At 32.0% G+C, this 17,287-nt stretch overlaps 2 protein-coding genes, 1 non-coding gene and 1 pseudogene across 4 annotated transcripts; 1 reads left to right on the top strand and 3 right to left on the bottom strand.

Annotated features, from left to right (window-relative positions):
* Positions 1 to 627: 627 nt before the first annotated feature.
* On the bottom strand, positions 628 to 2,481 carry LOC111281821 (uncharacterized). The gene is made up of 3 exons (XM_022869529.2): positions 2,324 to 2,481; positions 2,092 to 2,157; positions 628 to 997 (listed from the first exon to the last, which is right to left on the bottom strand). The coding sequence occupies exons 1-3, from the start codon at positions 2,369 to 2,371 to the stop codon at positions 950 to 952; spliced, it is 162 nt and encodes a 53-aa protein (XP_022725264.1). The 5' UTR covers positions 2,372 to 2,481; the 3' UTR covers positions 628 to 949.
* A 1,661-nt stretch (positions 2,482 to 4,142) lies between these two features.
* Positions 4,143 to 7,503, top strand: LOC111283083 (amidophosphoribosyltransferase, chloroplastic pseudogene; annotated as a pseudogene). The gene is made up of 2 exons (XR_016342369.1): positions 4,143 to 6,069; positions 7,204 to 7,503. The product of XR_016342369.1 is annotated as an amidophosphoribosyltransferase, chloroplastic pseudogene (transcript).
* A 530-nt stretch (positions 7,504 to 8,033) lies between these two features.
* On the bottom strand, positions 8,034 to 8,117 carry TRNAL-CAA (transfer RNA leucine (anticodon CAA)). Its single transcript has one exon. It is a non-coding gene; the product is annotated as a tRNA-Leu (tRNA).
* A 316-nt stretch (positions 8,118 to 8,433) lies between these two features.
* LOC111282193 (bZIP transcription factor 29-like) lies at positions 8,434 to 12,457 on the bottom strand. Its single transcript, XM_022870184.2, has 5 exons — positions 12,133 to 12,457; positions 10,582 to 12,038; positions 10,343 to 10,475; positions 10,171 to 10,255; positions 8,434 to 9,070 (listed from the first exon to the last, which is right to left on the bottom strand). The coding sequence occupies exons 2-5, from the start codon at positions 11,883 to 11,885 to the stop codon at positions 8,811 to 8,813; spliced, it is 1,782 nt and encodes a 593-aa protein (XP_022725919.2). The 5' UTR covers positions 11,886 to 12,038; positions 12,133 to 12,457; the 3' UTR covers positions 8,434 to 8,810.
* Between the last annotated feature and the right edge of the window lie 4,830 nt (positions 12,458 to 17,287).

Here is a 17,287-nt window from a genome sequence, read left to right as displayed (position 1 = left end):
TTAAAAGTTAAAACTACATGAATCTATCCAAAATTTATATTGCTTTATTTGTTTATTAAATTTGATAATTCTTGCTTACGTAATATGTTTGCATTATAACGAATTAGTATAAATCACAAAAATTTATCATATTAAATTTATATCAATACACCAAATACATGGCACAAGAATGGAGCAAGAGTCGTAGAGTTAAGGCAATGGTCTAATTCTAAGTCTCACAAGAATCTGCGGGTTCAAACCAGATTGAGAGATCAGGTGCAATTATCTGCTAGAAATGTAAATACAAGCCAAAAAGGTCTTGTAAGTGTAGTTAAGACCATCATTTAGTACCATTAAGATTTGGGTATCTCACCGAATAACAGATGCTTTGTATCCCAAATAATAATAATAATACTAACAATTGAATAATCAGGATTATTCAAGATAATCTCAATACTTTGATTACTATGCTTCATTGAAATGGCCGGTGAGGGATCAGTTCCAAGATGGCATGATGACACGATGGGAAACCCTTCTCAACTGCTATCCAAATGGCATAAGTCCATTTTGTAGGTGTTAGTACTTAATAGCATGATTCAAGTAGGAACTAATGCAGGATGAAGACTATGTTAAGATTTATAGCACAAATTCTAAAAGATGCACCAAATTTTTGGCGCCAAAAAGTGACTGAATTATTACTTTGAATGGGGAGAATGCAATCAAATCCAGCAGCTTGCATGTTAACTCCAGAAAAGAAACTAAACATCCATGGTGCCATTGCCAACTGAAAAAATAAATAATGCTTGAAGGGCCGAGTTGATAACTCTCAAAAATTTTTTAAAGATGGTTCGTCGTGGTCCACAAAAGCTGCAGGCCAAAGTCAAAAACTGGTACCTTCCCAGTGATATGCATTATTCCTACACCAAACTTACACACACGTGCAACCGACTATGAACAAAACGCCTCTGCTTCAGTGGTGAGACTTTGCTTCAGCTTTCTTTTGAGACTTTGCCGTTGCCTGAGAATAAAAATAAAGCAATTAGTAAGCATTTGTTTTCGATGTTTGTCTTGACGACTCATCTATACAACAAAGGCAGAATATTATTCCCAAAATATCTCAGAGAGAAAAAAACAGGAATCCCACATTCATGAAACACATTTTTATGTGCTACCCCCTCAGGACAATAACAGTTCAATTCTAACTCAGAATTGCAGGTTTTGGCAAAAACTATGGATAGGTGGCACAAGCCAACACCTATTGCCAAAGTGAAATGTCCAAACTCCATATGACATCAAAAGTAGAAATGCATTTTAATGTAAATCAAGTTGTAAAACAAACTTTTGTTATTGTTAGAAGCCTAGTGCATTAGATGCTAAAATTTTACTACATTCCTAAGATTATATTTTCAAAACTCTATCTACAATGTTTCGAAATCCTCTCAAATTATTTACGCCAATCAAGATGTGTTGGTGGATGTAAGATCGATCAGAAGATCAGACTTCCTCTTTGCGAAAGAAGAGTGTGTAACCCACAAAAAAGTTTACTATTAGACCTATCGATTCGTGTATTTGTGTCGTGTAAAAAACTAAAATTCATATATTCATATCGTGTTTTACACCAAAATTACGTGTCACAATTCGTGTTAACACGAAAATATAAAATATATTTTTTCGGTTTTGTTATATTCATATATAGTTATTGCTAAAATTTTAAACCGTGTAATCTTTCGTGTCCTATTTTGGTATCGTGTTCATGTTGTGTCACTATATTATGTTTGAAATTGCCGTATCTATTTACTCTTGTACTTCCAAAACAACAAAAGCAAGCAACTGTTCCTAACATCTCATCCTAACAATCTGATCATGGCAATACCATGAGATTATCATTTTAATAATAACCCCGAAAACTAAAACAAATCAAAAAAAAAAAAAAAAAAACAACAATGCCTCTTATCAGCTAAAATGACTAGCACCCATTTCCCTACGAGGAAGAACCATATCAAAATTACCTGTTTCCATCAAATATACATCCATTTGCGGCAACATGACATGAATTCCGAATACATTCTTAAGAAGGATAAATCTGAAATAAAAAGCAATAAATGAAAGTACCTTAAGGTACTTGAGCTTAACGCTCCCATAAACGAGTCCAAAAGAGAAAGCGGATGCACGAGCCACCTATTACAGAAAAAATAACTTAACAATTAAACCAAAAGAAGAACTGATTTTAGATTTTTTTTTTTTTTGGCAAAGAAGGAAAATGAGATCAATTATTTATATTTTTTTTCTTTTTTGTTTTACTGAATTTGATTGGAACCCAAGAAAAAGAGGGAAAAGAAATTACGAGAGCGAGAGTGCTGGTGCCGGAGTAAGGTCCAGGAGGCGGCGCCATCGCTTTGCTTTGTTTTTGCTTCTTTGTTTGGGAATTGACGGAAGATAGAGCAAATTCTAGCCCTAGAAATTTTATTGGATAAATTTTTTTCAGTCTTGGGGTTTAAACGGAGTGCGGTTCTGCCCATTTTTATGTTCGTGGAGCATAGCTCGTTTTTCTGACCCGAAATGGAAAATGGGCCTTTTATGGTTAACCGACACCCTTTATGGGCTGCTATTGGATAGTTGGACTTGGGCCTTACATATTTAAGCCCATATTTCTTTTAACCTGTGGACTTGCCTGCATTAGTGTCATTTTTTTTTTTCCTTTCTTAGACCTACATTTGTCTGCCCTCTAACTTTTTTTTTTAAAAAGAAAACCTAAATTATGTTAAGAGAGGTGCTAAAGCACCCTAACTTTTTCTTTTCACATTTTATTATTTTTTTTTATAAGTGAAATGATTTAATTTTTTTCCTTTCAAATAATTTTTTAAAAATAAATTTTTGAAAAATCATAAACTTTTTGAAAATGAATTTTTAAAAAATTATATAATTTTTTAAAAATAAAATTTTAAAATATCATAAAATTTTTCGAAAATAAACTTTTAAAAGGTTAAATAATTTTTTAAAAATTCATTTTTAGGAGATGATAGAGAAATTTTAATAAACATTTTTAGTAAAAGTTTTATTATCTCACCTTTTTTAATCAAATTTTCAAAAAATCATATAATTTTTTAAAATTTTATTTTCAAAAATTTATTTTTAAAAAATTATATGATTTTTTAAAAATCCGTTTCTAAAAAGTTATAAAGTTCAAAACAATTATAAAAAATAATTAAATAATTTTATTCATAAAAAATTAAAAAAAATTAAAGTGTAATATATATATATATATACATATATATATATAGGGGAATATCCACTATTGTCCTCTAGTTCGTACATTATTTAGCCACTAGTCTTTGGCCGGTGGGAAGTCAACACTCACTTTCAAAGGAAAAAGAGTAGTTTTGTTTTGATCCCCTGTTTTGGGATGTGATTTTATTGGTTGCCTTTCAATGTTTTTCTTTTTTGGTTACCTACGTAAGCCATTTCCAAAGTTAGCCAAAATGCTTTCAATTCCTTTAACGATACGAAGATTTAGGTTTCCTAAAATATTTTCATTTCCTTTTATGATACGAAGGTTAGGTTTCCTTGTGAAATCTCGTGTCAATTAAACCATTGTTCAAAATGGAAAAATTCGTTAGCATTGCCAAAATTAAAAATACCATATTGCTCACTTCATTTAATATGAAAGACGTTTGCTTTGAATACTGACACAACGGTCAAAGAGTCCAATAAGGCTACTTGGTATAGCCGTGTGGGATGGTGTGTCCTCCACGAACAAATGCACTTGGCTATTAAAACAAAAACCAACCTTCATAAGACCATTTTCCTACTACATTTGGACTGCCTCCGCCCTTAATTTTAAATCACTCTTTAAATTAGAATTATATTTAATAATTCATATATTTATATCATATACAATATTAAAATTTTTATATTTATTTTATATTTTAGATATCATAATTTATATTAATATAAAAATTTAAAATATATTTTTTAATTTTATTAAATTTATATATTATTATTATTAAAATTTTAAATTAAATTATTTTTATATTATATTTATATTATGTTATTGTATTATATTTTAAATTATTAAAGTTGACCATCAATTTTTAAAGTTGAACTTTAATCACACTATTAACTCTTTAAATTTGACTAATTGCTGGAGAATCTGTTGGTGACAAAGGCTTTGATTCTCCTAAAGTCCAGAAACCTAGAAAGAGAGCCCACTTTAAAAGCCATCTTCCTAAGCTCTTTCACTTCTCCCTGTCCTCCAGGGCAACTCCCAAAACTGAACAGAAACCAGCCATGGCAGCCTCTGCCAATCTTTCTCCTTTGTCTTCTTCATCAGCTCTCTCAAAACCCATCTCCAAAAGACTTATTTTTTTCTTACCACACCTCAAAAAAACACCTTTTCTCTCTTTTCAAAAACCCTGCCAAAACCCTCTTGTTTCCCTTGCAAACGTGTTTTTCATACCCAGAAACCTCAGTTTTCCATTTCCTCAAAAAGCCCCATCTCTGAGTTCTTTTCAACTAGCCAAAGTGATCCAGAAGACGATTTTGTCTCTTCTTCTGGTGTTGGTGACGATAAGCCGCGTGAAGAGTGTGGTGTTGTGGGTATCTTTGGCGACCCTGAGGCCTCACGTCTCTGCTACTTGGCCCTCCACGCGCTTCAGCATCGTGGACAAGAAGGTGCAGGTATTGTAGCAGTGAATAACAATGTTCTTCAATCAGTTACTGGGGTTGGTTTAGTATCTGAAGTGTTTAATGAGTCTAAGCTTGACGAATTGCCTGGTGAAATGGCAATTGGACATGTTAGATATTCAACTGCTGGTTCCTCTATGTTAAAAAATGTGCAGCCTTTTGTTGCTGGATACAGGTTTGGATCTGTTGGGGTTGCACACAATGGAAACTTGGTAAACTACAGAGCTTTGAGAGCTATGCTTGAAGATAATGGTTCAATTTTTAACACTACTTCTGATACTGAGGTTGTGCTTCATTTGATTGCTATTTCAAAGGCTAGGCCTTTCTTTTTGAGGATTGTTGATGCTTGCGAGAAGCTTGAAGGGGCTTATTCAATGGTGTTTGTGACTGAGGATAAGCTTGTTGCGGTGCGTGACCCCTTTGGATTTAGGCCTTTGGTAATGGGAAGGAGGAGTAATGGTGCTGTTGTGTTTGCCTCTGAGACTTGTGCTCTTGATTTGATTGAGGCTACATATGAGAGAGAGGTTTATCCTGGTGAAGTTTTGGTAGTGGATAAAAAAGACGGGGTTCAATCACTCTGCTTGATACCCCACCCTGTACCAAAACAATGTATTTTTGAGCATATCTATTTTGCTCTGCCTAATTCTGTTGTTTTCGGAAGGTCTGTTTATGAGTCACGATATGCTTTTGGCGAAATACTTGCTACTGAGGCTCCTGTTGATTGTGATGTGGTGATTGCAGTGCCAGATTCTGGGGTGGTGGCTGCTCTTGGTTATGCAGCCAAAGCAGGGGTGGCATTTCAGCAAGGACTGATCAGGTCTCACTATGTTGGAAGAACTTTTATTGAGCCTTCACAGAAGATTAGGGACTTTGGTGTGAAGCTTAAGCTTTCACCTGTTCGTGGTGTATTGGAAGGTAAGAGGGTTGTGGTCGTAGATGACTCAATTGTGAGAGGAACCACATCTTCAAAAATTGTTAGGTTGATCAAGGAGGCAGGGGCTAAGGAGGTTCACATGAGGATTGCCAGCCCACCAATTATTGGATCTTGTTATTATGGAGTGGACACACCAAGCTCTGAGGAGTTGATATCTAATAGAATGAGTGTGGAGGAGATTAGAGATTTATTGGATGTGATTCACTTGCTTTTCTGCCTTTTGATAGCCTGAAGGAGATGTTGGGTAGTGATTCTCCAAATTTTTGTTATGCTTGCTTCTCAGGGAAGTACCCAGTTATGCCAAGGGAGGTTAAAGTGAAACGGGTTGGTGATTTCTTGGATGATGGATTGAACGGACCTTTTGATTCCATTGATGGAGGTTGGGTTAAAGGCCCACAGAATTTCAACATTGAGAAACAAATTGATCCCCTGTATCAACCGAGCAAGATTTAGCTGTTTCAAGCATATGTGTGGTGAGTGATAGATATCTTGGGTGATATGAACACAGCCTTTACATTCTTCGTTGAATAAGCTAGGGTTATACAATCTAAAGCTTATGCAATTTTGTCCCATTTTTTTCTTCTGCAAACCAATCTCTTTAATGTATGGGTTTGTTTTCTTTGCTAATAAAAAACGGGCTATCAAATGAACATTTGATTGATGTCATATTATACATGGATTTTGTTGTATCTGACCTCTCTTATTGATAGTTTTTTCCTTCAGTATTTCAATAACAAAAATATATCGGGCCCCATCTTTCTTTAGTGTATAATTCTTTGATCTATCATACTTTACATAGGCTTTAGGGTTAAAATTTCTGCAATCTATGAATAAAAGAAGTCAAGTATATGGTTAAATGAACATGTGACAATCCATAAACCCTTGTGAACTTTTTGAACTCCAGTGCCTATGTACAAGATAGTGATCCATATTGGCTGGCCAAGTTGAAGATTGGAGATAAGTTTTTCCAAAGCTATAATGTTTTCTAGAGAGATTAATGAAGATGTTTGATCAACTGAAATTTTCCTTTATATTGTACTTTGTGCTATGAGCTTCTGTTTTTATTGAAACTAGAGATGCAATGACAACAATTTCCGATGGAACGGGAGGAGTGTTCTGAATCTTGATTATGGTATTCTATAGTGTTCTGAATCTTGATTATGGTATTCTATAGTTGTCTCAAAATTTCTTCATTTTCCTTTAATGCACCAATCTATTGCATTCTGTTTCTGGAAGTCGTTTGCAGGTACTCAAATTTATGCTTTCTGGAGGCTTGAGCATTAATATTTCCTGCGATGTTGCTTCATGCATCAAATGGTTTGAAATCTGAATAACTTTGGGTATCCCATCCTCTTTGAATGGTTAATTCTTGGCATTATGAAACAAAAAACTTCATGAGTTTATGCATTTGTGAACAGTGCAAACTATAGAGAATCTGAGGTCAGATTCGGTGTTTTACGTGAAAGGTTGGCTCTGTCTTAAGATCACAAACTCGAATCATTTTGCTGCATGCATAGCCTGGTTGTATACATCCTAAGCAGATGTATTGTTTCTTAAATTGCAGGGCAGGATAGATTTGTGATATCTTATATGGTTTCTTTTCTCAGATTTTTAATGATGGTTGTATCAATTATATCAGTTGGATCTCCAACAATCTCGAACCATATACAGTGGTCCTGTTTATGAGAGGAATCAAGAAGAATAAATAAATAACTGGTTGCTTTGTCTTAGATTATATTAACAGGCTGAGCTTTGAGTAGCATAGACTGATAAGAACCTTATTATAGTTTTCTAGTTTCATACTGTTACTGTGATAGCCTTATGTCGATCATGTAGTTTTATTCCGAAAGAGGAAGACATGCAGTATTAATTGGGATCTCAATGAATATCTTATCCTTTATATGGCATGGTGCAAGGGTCAAGCCTTTGAAAGGTTTCTTTCTTTTACTGTAAATGTTAGGTGGGCTGGATGATGGTTATATCAATGCATGCTGTATGCTAATTTGGTCAAGTATTGATGGAATTTCGTCTCATTTTCAACTATTTTGTGTTATCATAGCTTGCTTTCCAAACACATGGCGATTCACTGACTAAAATCTGCCTGATTTTAGATGCAAAGAATATAATTGGATGGTTAATGATTTTGCTCATATAGGTAGGCTCTTTCATCTTTATCATGTCTTTGCTTGTCATTTGTGCTCTGATCAATTTGCAGCGCCGTGACTTTTGTTCTGAGTTGGAAATTGAATACCATGGCAAGCGAGTACTTATTCAGTGAACTGGACAACGGACATGATACGCTTTAAAATCTGGCTTTATTTTCTGATATAACCTGCAGATGAACTAATTAGCAGGTCAATGGAGTAGCTTTTTTATAACCATAATGGAATCTCCATCTCCATAAACTGGAAAAAAAAAATAGCCAAAACAAGATAGATGTCAGAAGTGGGATTTGAACCCACGCCCTCTATCGAGGACCAGAACTTGAGTCTGGCGCCTTAGACCACTCGGCCATCCTGACAATTGGATGGATTTCATAATATATTATTAATAAACAATATAGTGTTCAGTGCCCTAACATAACACCCTGATCCAACCCGTTTCGTGGTGTATCTGATTAATGAATCATCAAACACCAAAGCCGACTTTTTAAGGCGGTTAGAAATTCACCACCCCCCTCCCCCAACCCAACATCTTTTGTGTAATACCAGACTACAAGGAGTTTGGACACGAAACAAAGCTTGGTTTACTTCATTTGGTGTAATATTGAGCTTTAGTAACCAGAAATTGAATGCTATCCAAGATGGAACAAACCGGACAATCCAACGGGCAAACAGTTAAAAATGGAATACCCAACTCCTTACTGGAATGAATCAAAAGACAGAAGAGTTTTTAAGTCTTAACTCTTCCAATGTTAATGCAACAAATCATGTCAAACTTGATGTTTACATTCCAATATAATTATCTACCATAAATAAATAAATAAAAGCTATGACCATAAACGATATATAATTATTCAAGCTGTATATTACTTCATTCCATGATCCGAGATGAATGGATATCTGATGCAGGTTGAACCCTAATTACCACAACCAAGAAACTCCTTTAAGTTGGAGATCAAAAACTAATGAATGAATGCACGTGGACGAAATTATGGAATAATAACATAGTGAAAGAAGCATCGTGACTTTTCAACTCTTCCCAGAGTCACAAGCTACTGATTGGACTCAGTTTTTGCAGTTGCGTTCCCATTCTGCTGTTGGGTCGGTGGCGGCTGCAGCTGCAGCTGCTGCTGGTGCTGGAACTGATGAGGCATGTTACGCTGGGAAGACTGTTGCAGGTGTAGCTGGAACATCTGGTGGTTAACAGAAAGCTGCTGGGAGACCATGCCCGTAGAGGGCTCGGAATCACCACCTGGCTCTTGAGTTGCAAGCTTTAATCTCCGGACCTCTGCAGTTAATGCTTCATTTAGAGCTGTCCAAGTTCAACACAAAAATTGAAGTTATTGAAACATAAAATTTCACAAAATGCAGCTGTAGGATGCACAACTTGGTACATGCATGCCCACCACTACCTCCACTTCTGAGACAAGCTATCATACAGTCCACCAGGTTTAACCGTTTACCATGCATGAGACTTTGTAAACAGCAGGCACGGGTGTGCGGTATTTATTTTTGTTAGACGAGTATCAATGATATTTCCACCATCTTATTAGAGATATGCAAACAGATAACAATAACTGTTTCAGGATGTTCTGCCTAATCAAGCAATATGATTTCGGGTGAATTTTAAGCTTCCAGCTATGGCCATTACACCATAAATTTATAATTTCGCACCTTCAATATGTTGCTGCCAAAATCTTAGCATTTTATAGATGTGAAACTGAATTGTTACAAATGGCCACAAGTTTCCAAATAGCACCCCGTGAAATTTCTTGATAGCATTAACCTTTTATAAAATAGTTTGGCACGTCACTTCTCATTGATACAACATCTTTCCCTCAAAGATACTTAATATAAGACCAACGGAAAGGGCAAAGAAAATGCAATGGAGTATAACAATTGGTTAAAAGTACAAACCATATGTTTCCTATACAAGATAAGAATTAACTTAGATAAAGACACCTAAAAGGCTCACAACATTGCACGCAGATAAAATTTATGAATCTTTCTTTCTCAATAGTTTTGCAAAAGTAGAAACTGCATAGTTGTAGTATTACAAAAAACATCACATGAGACGGCAAGAAGCATGAAGCCTGAGACACTAGCAAATGAAAGCTTTTCTTTTTTCCGAAATGCTTTTGATTCAAGGACCAAAATTTTGTAGCATGAACAGCAGGGAGCATGCCAAAGAATATTTTCTCAATACTATGACTTGAAGATCAATGCATTAAAACAACGGACAAGCTACACAAGAAAAAAAAATCATTTAAAGCACACTAATCAAAGAGATAAATTGCCATATACATCCAGTCAGACTCCATAACTGCATACCATACAAGTATAAAATAAAAACACTTTTTTCTGTCAAAAGAAAAAAGCTAAAGTTTTTAGAGAATGAAAATCGTATTATACCATCACGGAGCTGTGCCTGTTGCTCCATGGCTTGAAGACGGAACTTCAACTCATTGTTCAGATTTGTAAGCCCAACCGAATCTCTCTACATAAATTTAAAGTTGAAGATGAGAAATGAGAAACAGGAAAGTAGGAAATATTGCTATAACATTCTATGCTCTAAATCCTCCACCTGTAAAAGTGTTAACTGAGCAGACAATGTGGTAGCTTCAGTCTGCAGAGTCTGAACTTTGTGCTCCAACTCCGAAATATACCTCATCTTCCGTTCTTTGGAACGGGCAGCTGATTGACGATTTGCCAAAATCCTTAAAAGGACCAACCAATAAGTTAAGTTCAATGCTTTTGTATGATAAAAAAAAAAAAAAGTTGTTGTTACGTATATTAAAGTGGTAGTCTTGAACAGTAGGATACCTCTTCGCACGCTTTGGGTCAGTCATTGCAATCTCAGCAAGCTTCTCATTTGCCATAATTTTCTTCAGTTCAGCACCACTGAACTCACCATTTCCGAACTCCAAACTAAAGGAAGCTGAATTCCCATCAATTGAATTGCTATGCGAGAGTTGTCCAGGACGAGCTCCGGGTGAAGGTGGTAATTTTGGAGACTCTTCACCCAAGTTCAACTTCCCCATAAAACTTTCCATGGAAACACTTCTATAGTGTCTACAGCTCGGAGCAATGTCTCCTCCTGCAGTCCTTTTGATCCCTTCCCTCTTCTCAGTTGAATTCATTCCACCTCGTGATGCGTTGTTCCCACTTTCATTCACACTGCTTTCCGCTTCATTATCACTGATATCGCCTCCACTGGTCTTTGTTCCACTTGCTTTGCTATCCAAATCTTCATGATTCTCATTACCATTGTTCTTATCATCAGCCCCCGAAGAATTCAACGCATCAATATTATCCAAATTCATATAAGCAGAAAACAAATCATCCACAACTTCCCCTTCCGATTTCCTCTCATCCATTCCTTCCACATTACCATCAGCAACTCTCTCCCAACTCGTTTCCTTTTTCACCAACTGAGTTGGCTTAGGCACTACCGAATCTTCCTTACCAGACACCGATCGTTCCAAACCACCCGCACCCCATAATGGAATAAGAGGTGGCGACGATTGCATTATCGGATTAAATCCAAATGGAATATCACTATTGGACCGCCTATGTGACTTTCGAGGGGGCAAACTCTCTCCAAAGCGTGAAGAACTCCCCCTAGAAAAAGGTGAGGGTGGCAACAAAGAATGAGAAGCTGCATCCCTATCTTCCATAGACACATCAGTAGAAATTTGGTCTGAAACCGCCACAGATGACGAATCACGAAACGAGGCAGGGCTTAAGGGGGGCAATGAATCAAGTGAAAAGAAGGAAGAAGGCTGAGAAAAAGACCGAGAATGAGCACGCCCCGGACTAAAACTCTGAGAACCCATTTGCTGGCTGATTTGGCGGGACACGGGGATCTGTGAATAAGGTGAAATGGGTGGGATCTGGTTAGGGTGAGAAGGAGGGATACCAACTCTTTTAATGGTTGCATCACCACCGTTCAAGATTTGGCCAAAATGAGAGAAATGTCTAGCAGCCCCTACTTGGTTAGGATTCAACTGAGGTATTTCAAGATGGTTCATTGATAAAGGCTGTTTAGGAATTGAAGATGATGATGTTCCAAATGAAGATTGAATCCTTTGCATCACATCAGTGTTTCCCCCTTCATTGTCACCCATTTTTTTTTCTTTTTTTTCTCACAAACAACAATAATGCAACAAAAAAATTACACCTTTGAGACAAAAAGATGAAACTTTGGCCAATTCAAGCTTAACCCACTTCACTCCAAACCAAAAACAGCAACAATATAATAAAAACAAACCCTCTAGAATCTGCAAAAAAAGTAAAGTAGAAATCAGAACAAGATAATAGAGAAGGAAGAAAGCAAAAATTTATTAGTAGTGTTTAAGTATCTCGGAAATGTACGGTCAAAGCAAGGAAGAAATGAGCAGAAACAAGGAGGAAAAAAAATGGCCGCCCGGCGTAATTTAACAAAATCAAGTTGGCAGCGCTGGTGCAAGTTAGCAAGGTAGCAGCACCGCTAAAATCTCCGCCGAATTTAGCGGCAGGCGCTTTCTCTCTCTGTCTCTCTTTCTTTCTCTGGGGAAAATCATTAAAAAAAATTTAAAATTAAAAAAAAAAAAGAAAAGTTTTTGGGTTTTGGGTTTCTCACTCTAGAAACTTTGACAAAAGAAACGAATGCTTTCTCTCACTCTCTCTAGAAAAATCATAACTCTCTCTTTTTTCTTATGGGAGACACGGATTTCATGATATGTACGTAATTTACGCGTGAAATTAACGAGAAATTTCATTTGAATTTGCATTTCAATTTGATTCCGACCTCATTTCACAATTTCACACCTTTGTCTCCGCAACGAATTTCTCCTAACATTAACATGCAAAAATAGTATAAAAATTAATGATAAATCCTTTAAATTTCTTAAATATTTTCTTTAAGTATAGTGTGAATGGGTATTTTTGAATTTAAAAATTAAATTGGTCTTTTTTTTCATTTAAAACTATTATTAAATAACTAAAAATATTTTTTTTATTTTTAAATTGATTTGATATATACGTATCATATTTACTCAATTATGTTATTATTTTATCTTACAAATATTTTATTTTTCATTTATAAATAAAACTGCCACATTTTTTCATTTACTTTTTTATTTTCTCCTCTTTCTTACCTCTTTTAATTTGATTTTTGCTTTAAACATTAAATTTTTTTTTGTTCTTAATTGTTTTCTTCCTCTTCAATGATCTTAAAATTTTTATCATTAACTTAAAACTCGACACCATCACTTACAATGTGTTTTGATTGAGGGGAGAATAAGGAAAATAAAGTATAATAAAGGAATATAAAGAAAACAAAACTCACATTCTTGTGGATAAATTTTTAATTTTAAAAAAATAAAAAAATAAAAATCAAATAACCTTGATTTCTCTTATAAACTTAATTTTTTTTAATATCCTAATTTGAAAGAAAAATTAAAAAATATTAAAAATATTTTTGTATAAAAAGACTATTATATTCATTTTTTTGTTAATACTAAAAACTTAATAAAAAAAAAACTTAAACAAATCGCAATCATTCTGTAATTTTTTCAAAATCATCTTTTTTTTCAAGTAAGTTTCACATTTCTTCTAATATAAAATTTTTTTATAATTTTTTTGTGATTTGATTTTAATGAATGGTTGAATATGAATAAATATATTTTTTAGGTTTATAAGATGATTGATTAACTCAAAATCTATCAATGCATATTTGTAAAATATTTTTTTTATTTTATTTAATTAAAAATTATTGATGTAATAATAATTATGAGATCAGACAAAATAACAAACTTATTATGATCAAAGAGTATTATAAAAGTACAAGTAATAAAAATTTATAATTAAAAAAAATTATTATAATGAATTTTTTTTTTACTCATTATTCAAACAATAGTCGTTATAATTTATTTTTTTTATTAATTTTAATTATTCAAACAAAGATTATATGTATCTTTTTATTTAATTTTTTTTATTTTTATTAATATTTATTTAAACATAACGTTAATGATTATAATTTTTTTTTGACTCACCAACCAAATTAGGAGAAATTTTTTTAGAAGAGAATTTCTTTTTGATATGGTAATATAGCGACATTTCCTGATTTTTTCTTGTAATAAATCATACATATATTTTTCGTAACTTTAAACGAACTTTTTTTTCGGACAGAATCATTTATGATGTTATTTTGACTTGTTTTCTCTCTTTAAATAACGTGTACTTTTTTTTTTTTAACTTCTAACAAATCTTTTGATCAACAAATCAAGAATTACGTCATCGGCTATCTTCGTAAATTATTTTTCATGCATAAGATTTAATTTTGCGTTGAATTTTCCACAAGCTTGCTGAATGAGATTTCTTCACTGTTGGGCATGGCAGCTTATCTTCCAGCTGAGTTAGGTTTATTAATTGAAGCAATTTATGCTTGATTATCTCCTCGATTTGTCCTGTAATTGACACAAACAAAACTAAAAACAAAAAAAATATATCCATTTGGTTTTTCTTTCTTATATTTCCGTGATCGTATTTGACTTGAAGAAGAAGAAGAAGGCTCACAGCTGTCTCGGGGTAACTAATAAGATTGATAACGGGTCGAATTTAAATGAATTTTAATTAGTCTCGAACTCGATTTGATATTATATTAATATATTTTGAATTTGAATCGATTTGATATTTATATAAATTGTAATTAATTTGATTTGAAATTAATAAAATATTATTTTTAAATATAAAAAATATTTTTAAAATATAAATATTTAATTGTATAAGTATATAAATATATATAAAATAATTTTTATATAATATCAGGTTAAATTTATTTAAAATTTGAACTTGATTTAATCCTGATTTTTTTATAATCTTATCCGACCTAATTTTAAATTTTGATTTAAAAAAAAATCGATCTTATAAAATCGAATCGGATCGAAATCCGTCGAAGATAAATTAAATTACCACCCTAGTAGCTAATTTCATATTACTAATGCAACAAGTAACTAAAATTTAAGCGATACATGCATGTTTTAGTAAAGATTTTATTCTTTTTAAAACATATTCAATCTTTTTCATTATTTTTTTTTAATATCTCAAAATTATATCTTATTTATTTTTCTGAAAATATAAAACTTTTGTCTTTTTAACCTTAAAATTATATTTTATAATTTTTTTACAGTAAAAATCATGATCTTTAATATTATAATATATAATTACATGAATATATAAATTTTAATATTTTATATAATTATAAATATATAAACTACCAAATCAAATTATGATTGACATAAAGAAAGAAGAAATGGACCCCGAATTTTTTTATTTATTTTTTCAATCCTTATCTAAAAGTTTAAATATATCAAGTCATTGATCCTAGTTCTAAGTTACCAGCAGACAGGTCCATGCAGTTGAGACCAAAAGAATGTATAAATATTTGCCTTTTTTTGTTTTAATGAAATAAAAATAATCCATCATTTGGAGATTTTCCTTGCAATAAATAATATCTCACAACCTTTCATTCAAATGATGAAGCTGCCCTTATCAATGCCATAATTTGATGCACTGAAACTGACTCAAAAGATATAAAAATAAAATCAAATTATGGAGCGGCCCAATTAATGTCTTAATGTCCCACAATTATTCATATGGACAAAAACTTAGGAAACTGTTTACAATTTCTCATAATGGTTATTGACATTGCAATCCCACAATTGTCCAAAATTTTAAGATGCAAATGTTGCCAAAAACACAACCATGTCATCACCACATTTTTCTATGTGATCATTTAATTTATTTATGCATATATATATATATATATATATTTATCATCAATGCTTATTGGTTTAAATTGAATTATTTAAAATTAAATTAATTATATTATATTATTTTTTTGTTAATTGAATTAAATTTATTAATTTCAAAAATTAATCAGTCAAATTTAATTTGATTGGTTTAGTTACTTTTTTCAATTATCTGAATAATAAATATTTTAAAATTTTAATTTTTTTTATTTTAAATAAATTAAATAAAATTATCTAATAAAATATTTAAATATCAAAATATTATGTTAAAAATTCTAAAAATTTATAAAATCAATTATCCATATCATGAATTTTTTGTTTTATTTTTAAATTTTATTATATTTCAATTAATTAGATTTTCAAATTGAATTAATAATTTTTTTTTAATTATTTTAATTAACTGATAAAAATTAATTAAATAATCAATTGATAACTGAATTAAATTGATTAACTAAATTAATTCGATTAAAATCAAAATTTGAACATCTCTAATTATAATCACCCCACTTTTTCTCAGCAAAGCTTTAATTTACTTATTATTTTCTTAATATTAATTAAAAGCGTTGAGTTTCAATCGTAATGATTCGGTGAATTGGAATTTAGGAATAGTATCACCTTACCATAGTTTGGTAAAATTTTTCTTTTTTTTTTTTTTTGAAAGGAGTTAATATCATATATAACTTACGAATTATAATAAAATATTTAATAAAATATTTAAATTTTAAAAATTTATAATATAATACTTAAATTATAAATATATAAATTATTATAATATTCATTCTTACCGTAATTAATTTAAAATAATTATTGTACCAATAAATAATATTAAAAATATTATATTAATTAATAAATTATAATTTTAATATTATATTAAAATTTTTTAACTTAAATATTATATCAAATATTTTAATATCATTTAAAATTAATCATTTTAAAAAGGAAAGGCTGAAACTGACTTTTATCAAATACAAAACAAATTCACATGCGAGAAAAAAAAAAAGTACTGAGGACAAATAAAAAATCAAATGCAATCTTTCCCATCTTTCTTTCTTTCTTTCTTTATTCAGCCTGTACCTTTCAAAACAACCGAATATAATACAGTGAGGCACAATTATTAATACATTAGTCCAAAAGCTTTGGGGTCCAATGACGCTCTACATGCCACACTGCATTAACTTCATTCTTATATTAAAAAAATAATTATTTTATATGTTAACGTTGTAGCCTTTTATTTTTTTTATGGGTCTAATTTTTAAATTTCATAATCAAATTTATAAACTTTTACATGTCAATATATAAATAGTTTTAAAAATTATAGGTATTAAAATATAAAAAAATATAATTTTGAAATATTAAAAAATGAGATTGGTAGAATATGTAAAATATTAGGGCGACATTTACGAGCCTGAATGCCTTATCCATACTTCCCGACAAGTGCGTGCTGTTACCCACGTGGCACGATCCATAACGTTGATGACATCCCATGTTTGACCGGATTGCGAAGGGGTCGATCAATTGACACGTGTTACGAAATACGTGAATATCGCTTTCTTAAACACGTGGCGAATTTTCGGTGCTGTGATAAGCTTATCCACTCCAATTTAAGCAGTTGTCAATATCAACAATAACAACTAAAGTGAAATTAAGGCCCACTTTTTGGGCTGGGCCCACTTTGAATTACTCAAACCCATTAATAATGTGATAGTGAGAGGCCGTTTTGTCAATGAATTGGCCTG

The sequence above is a fragment of the Durio zibethinus genome, chromosome 5, assembly GCF_047325235.1.
Source record: "Durio zibethinus cultivar Kanyao isolate XHJ-2024 chromosome 5, ASM4732523v1, whole genome shotgun sequence".
Classification (NCBI taxonomy): domain Eukaryota; kingdom Viridiplantae; phylum Streptophyta; class Magnoliopsida; order Malvales; family Malvaceae; genus Durio; species Durio zibethinus.
The sequence above is the reverse complement of the archived record's forward strand: the minus strand, read 5'-3'. Positions and strand labels throughout refer to the sequence as shown.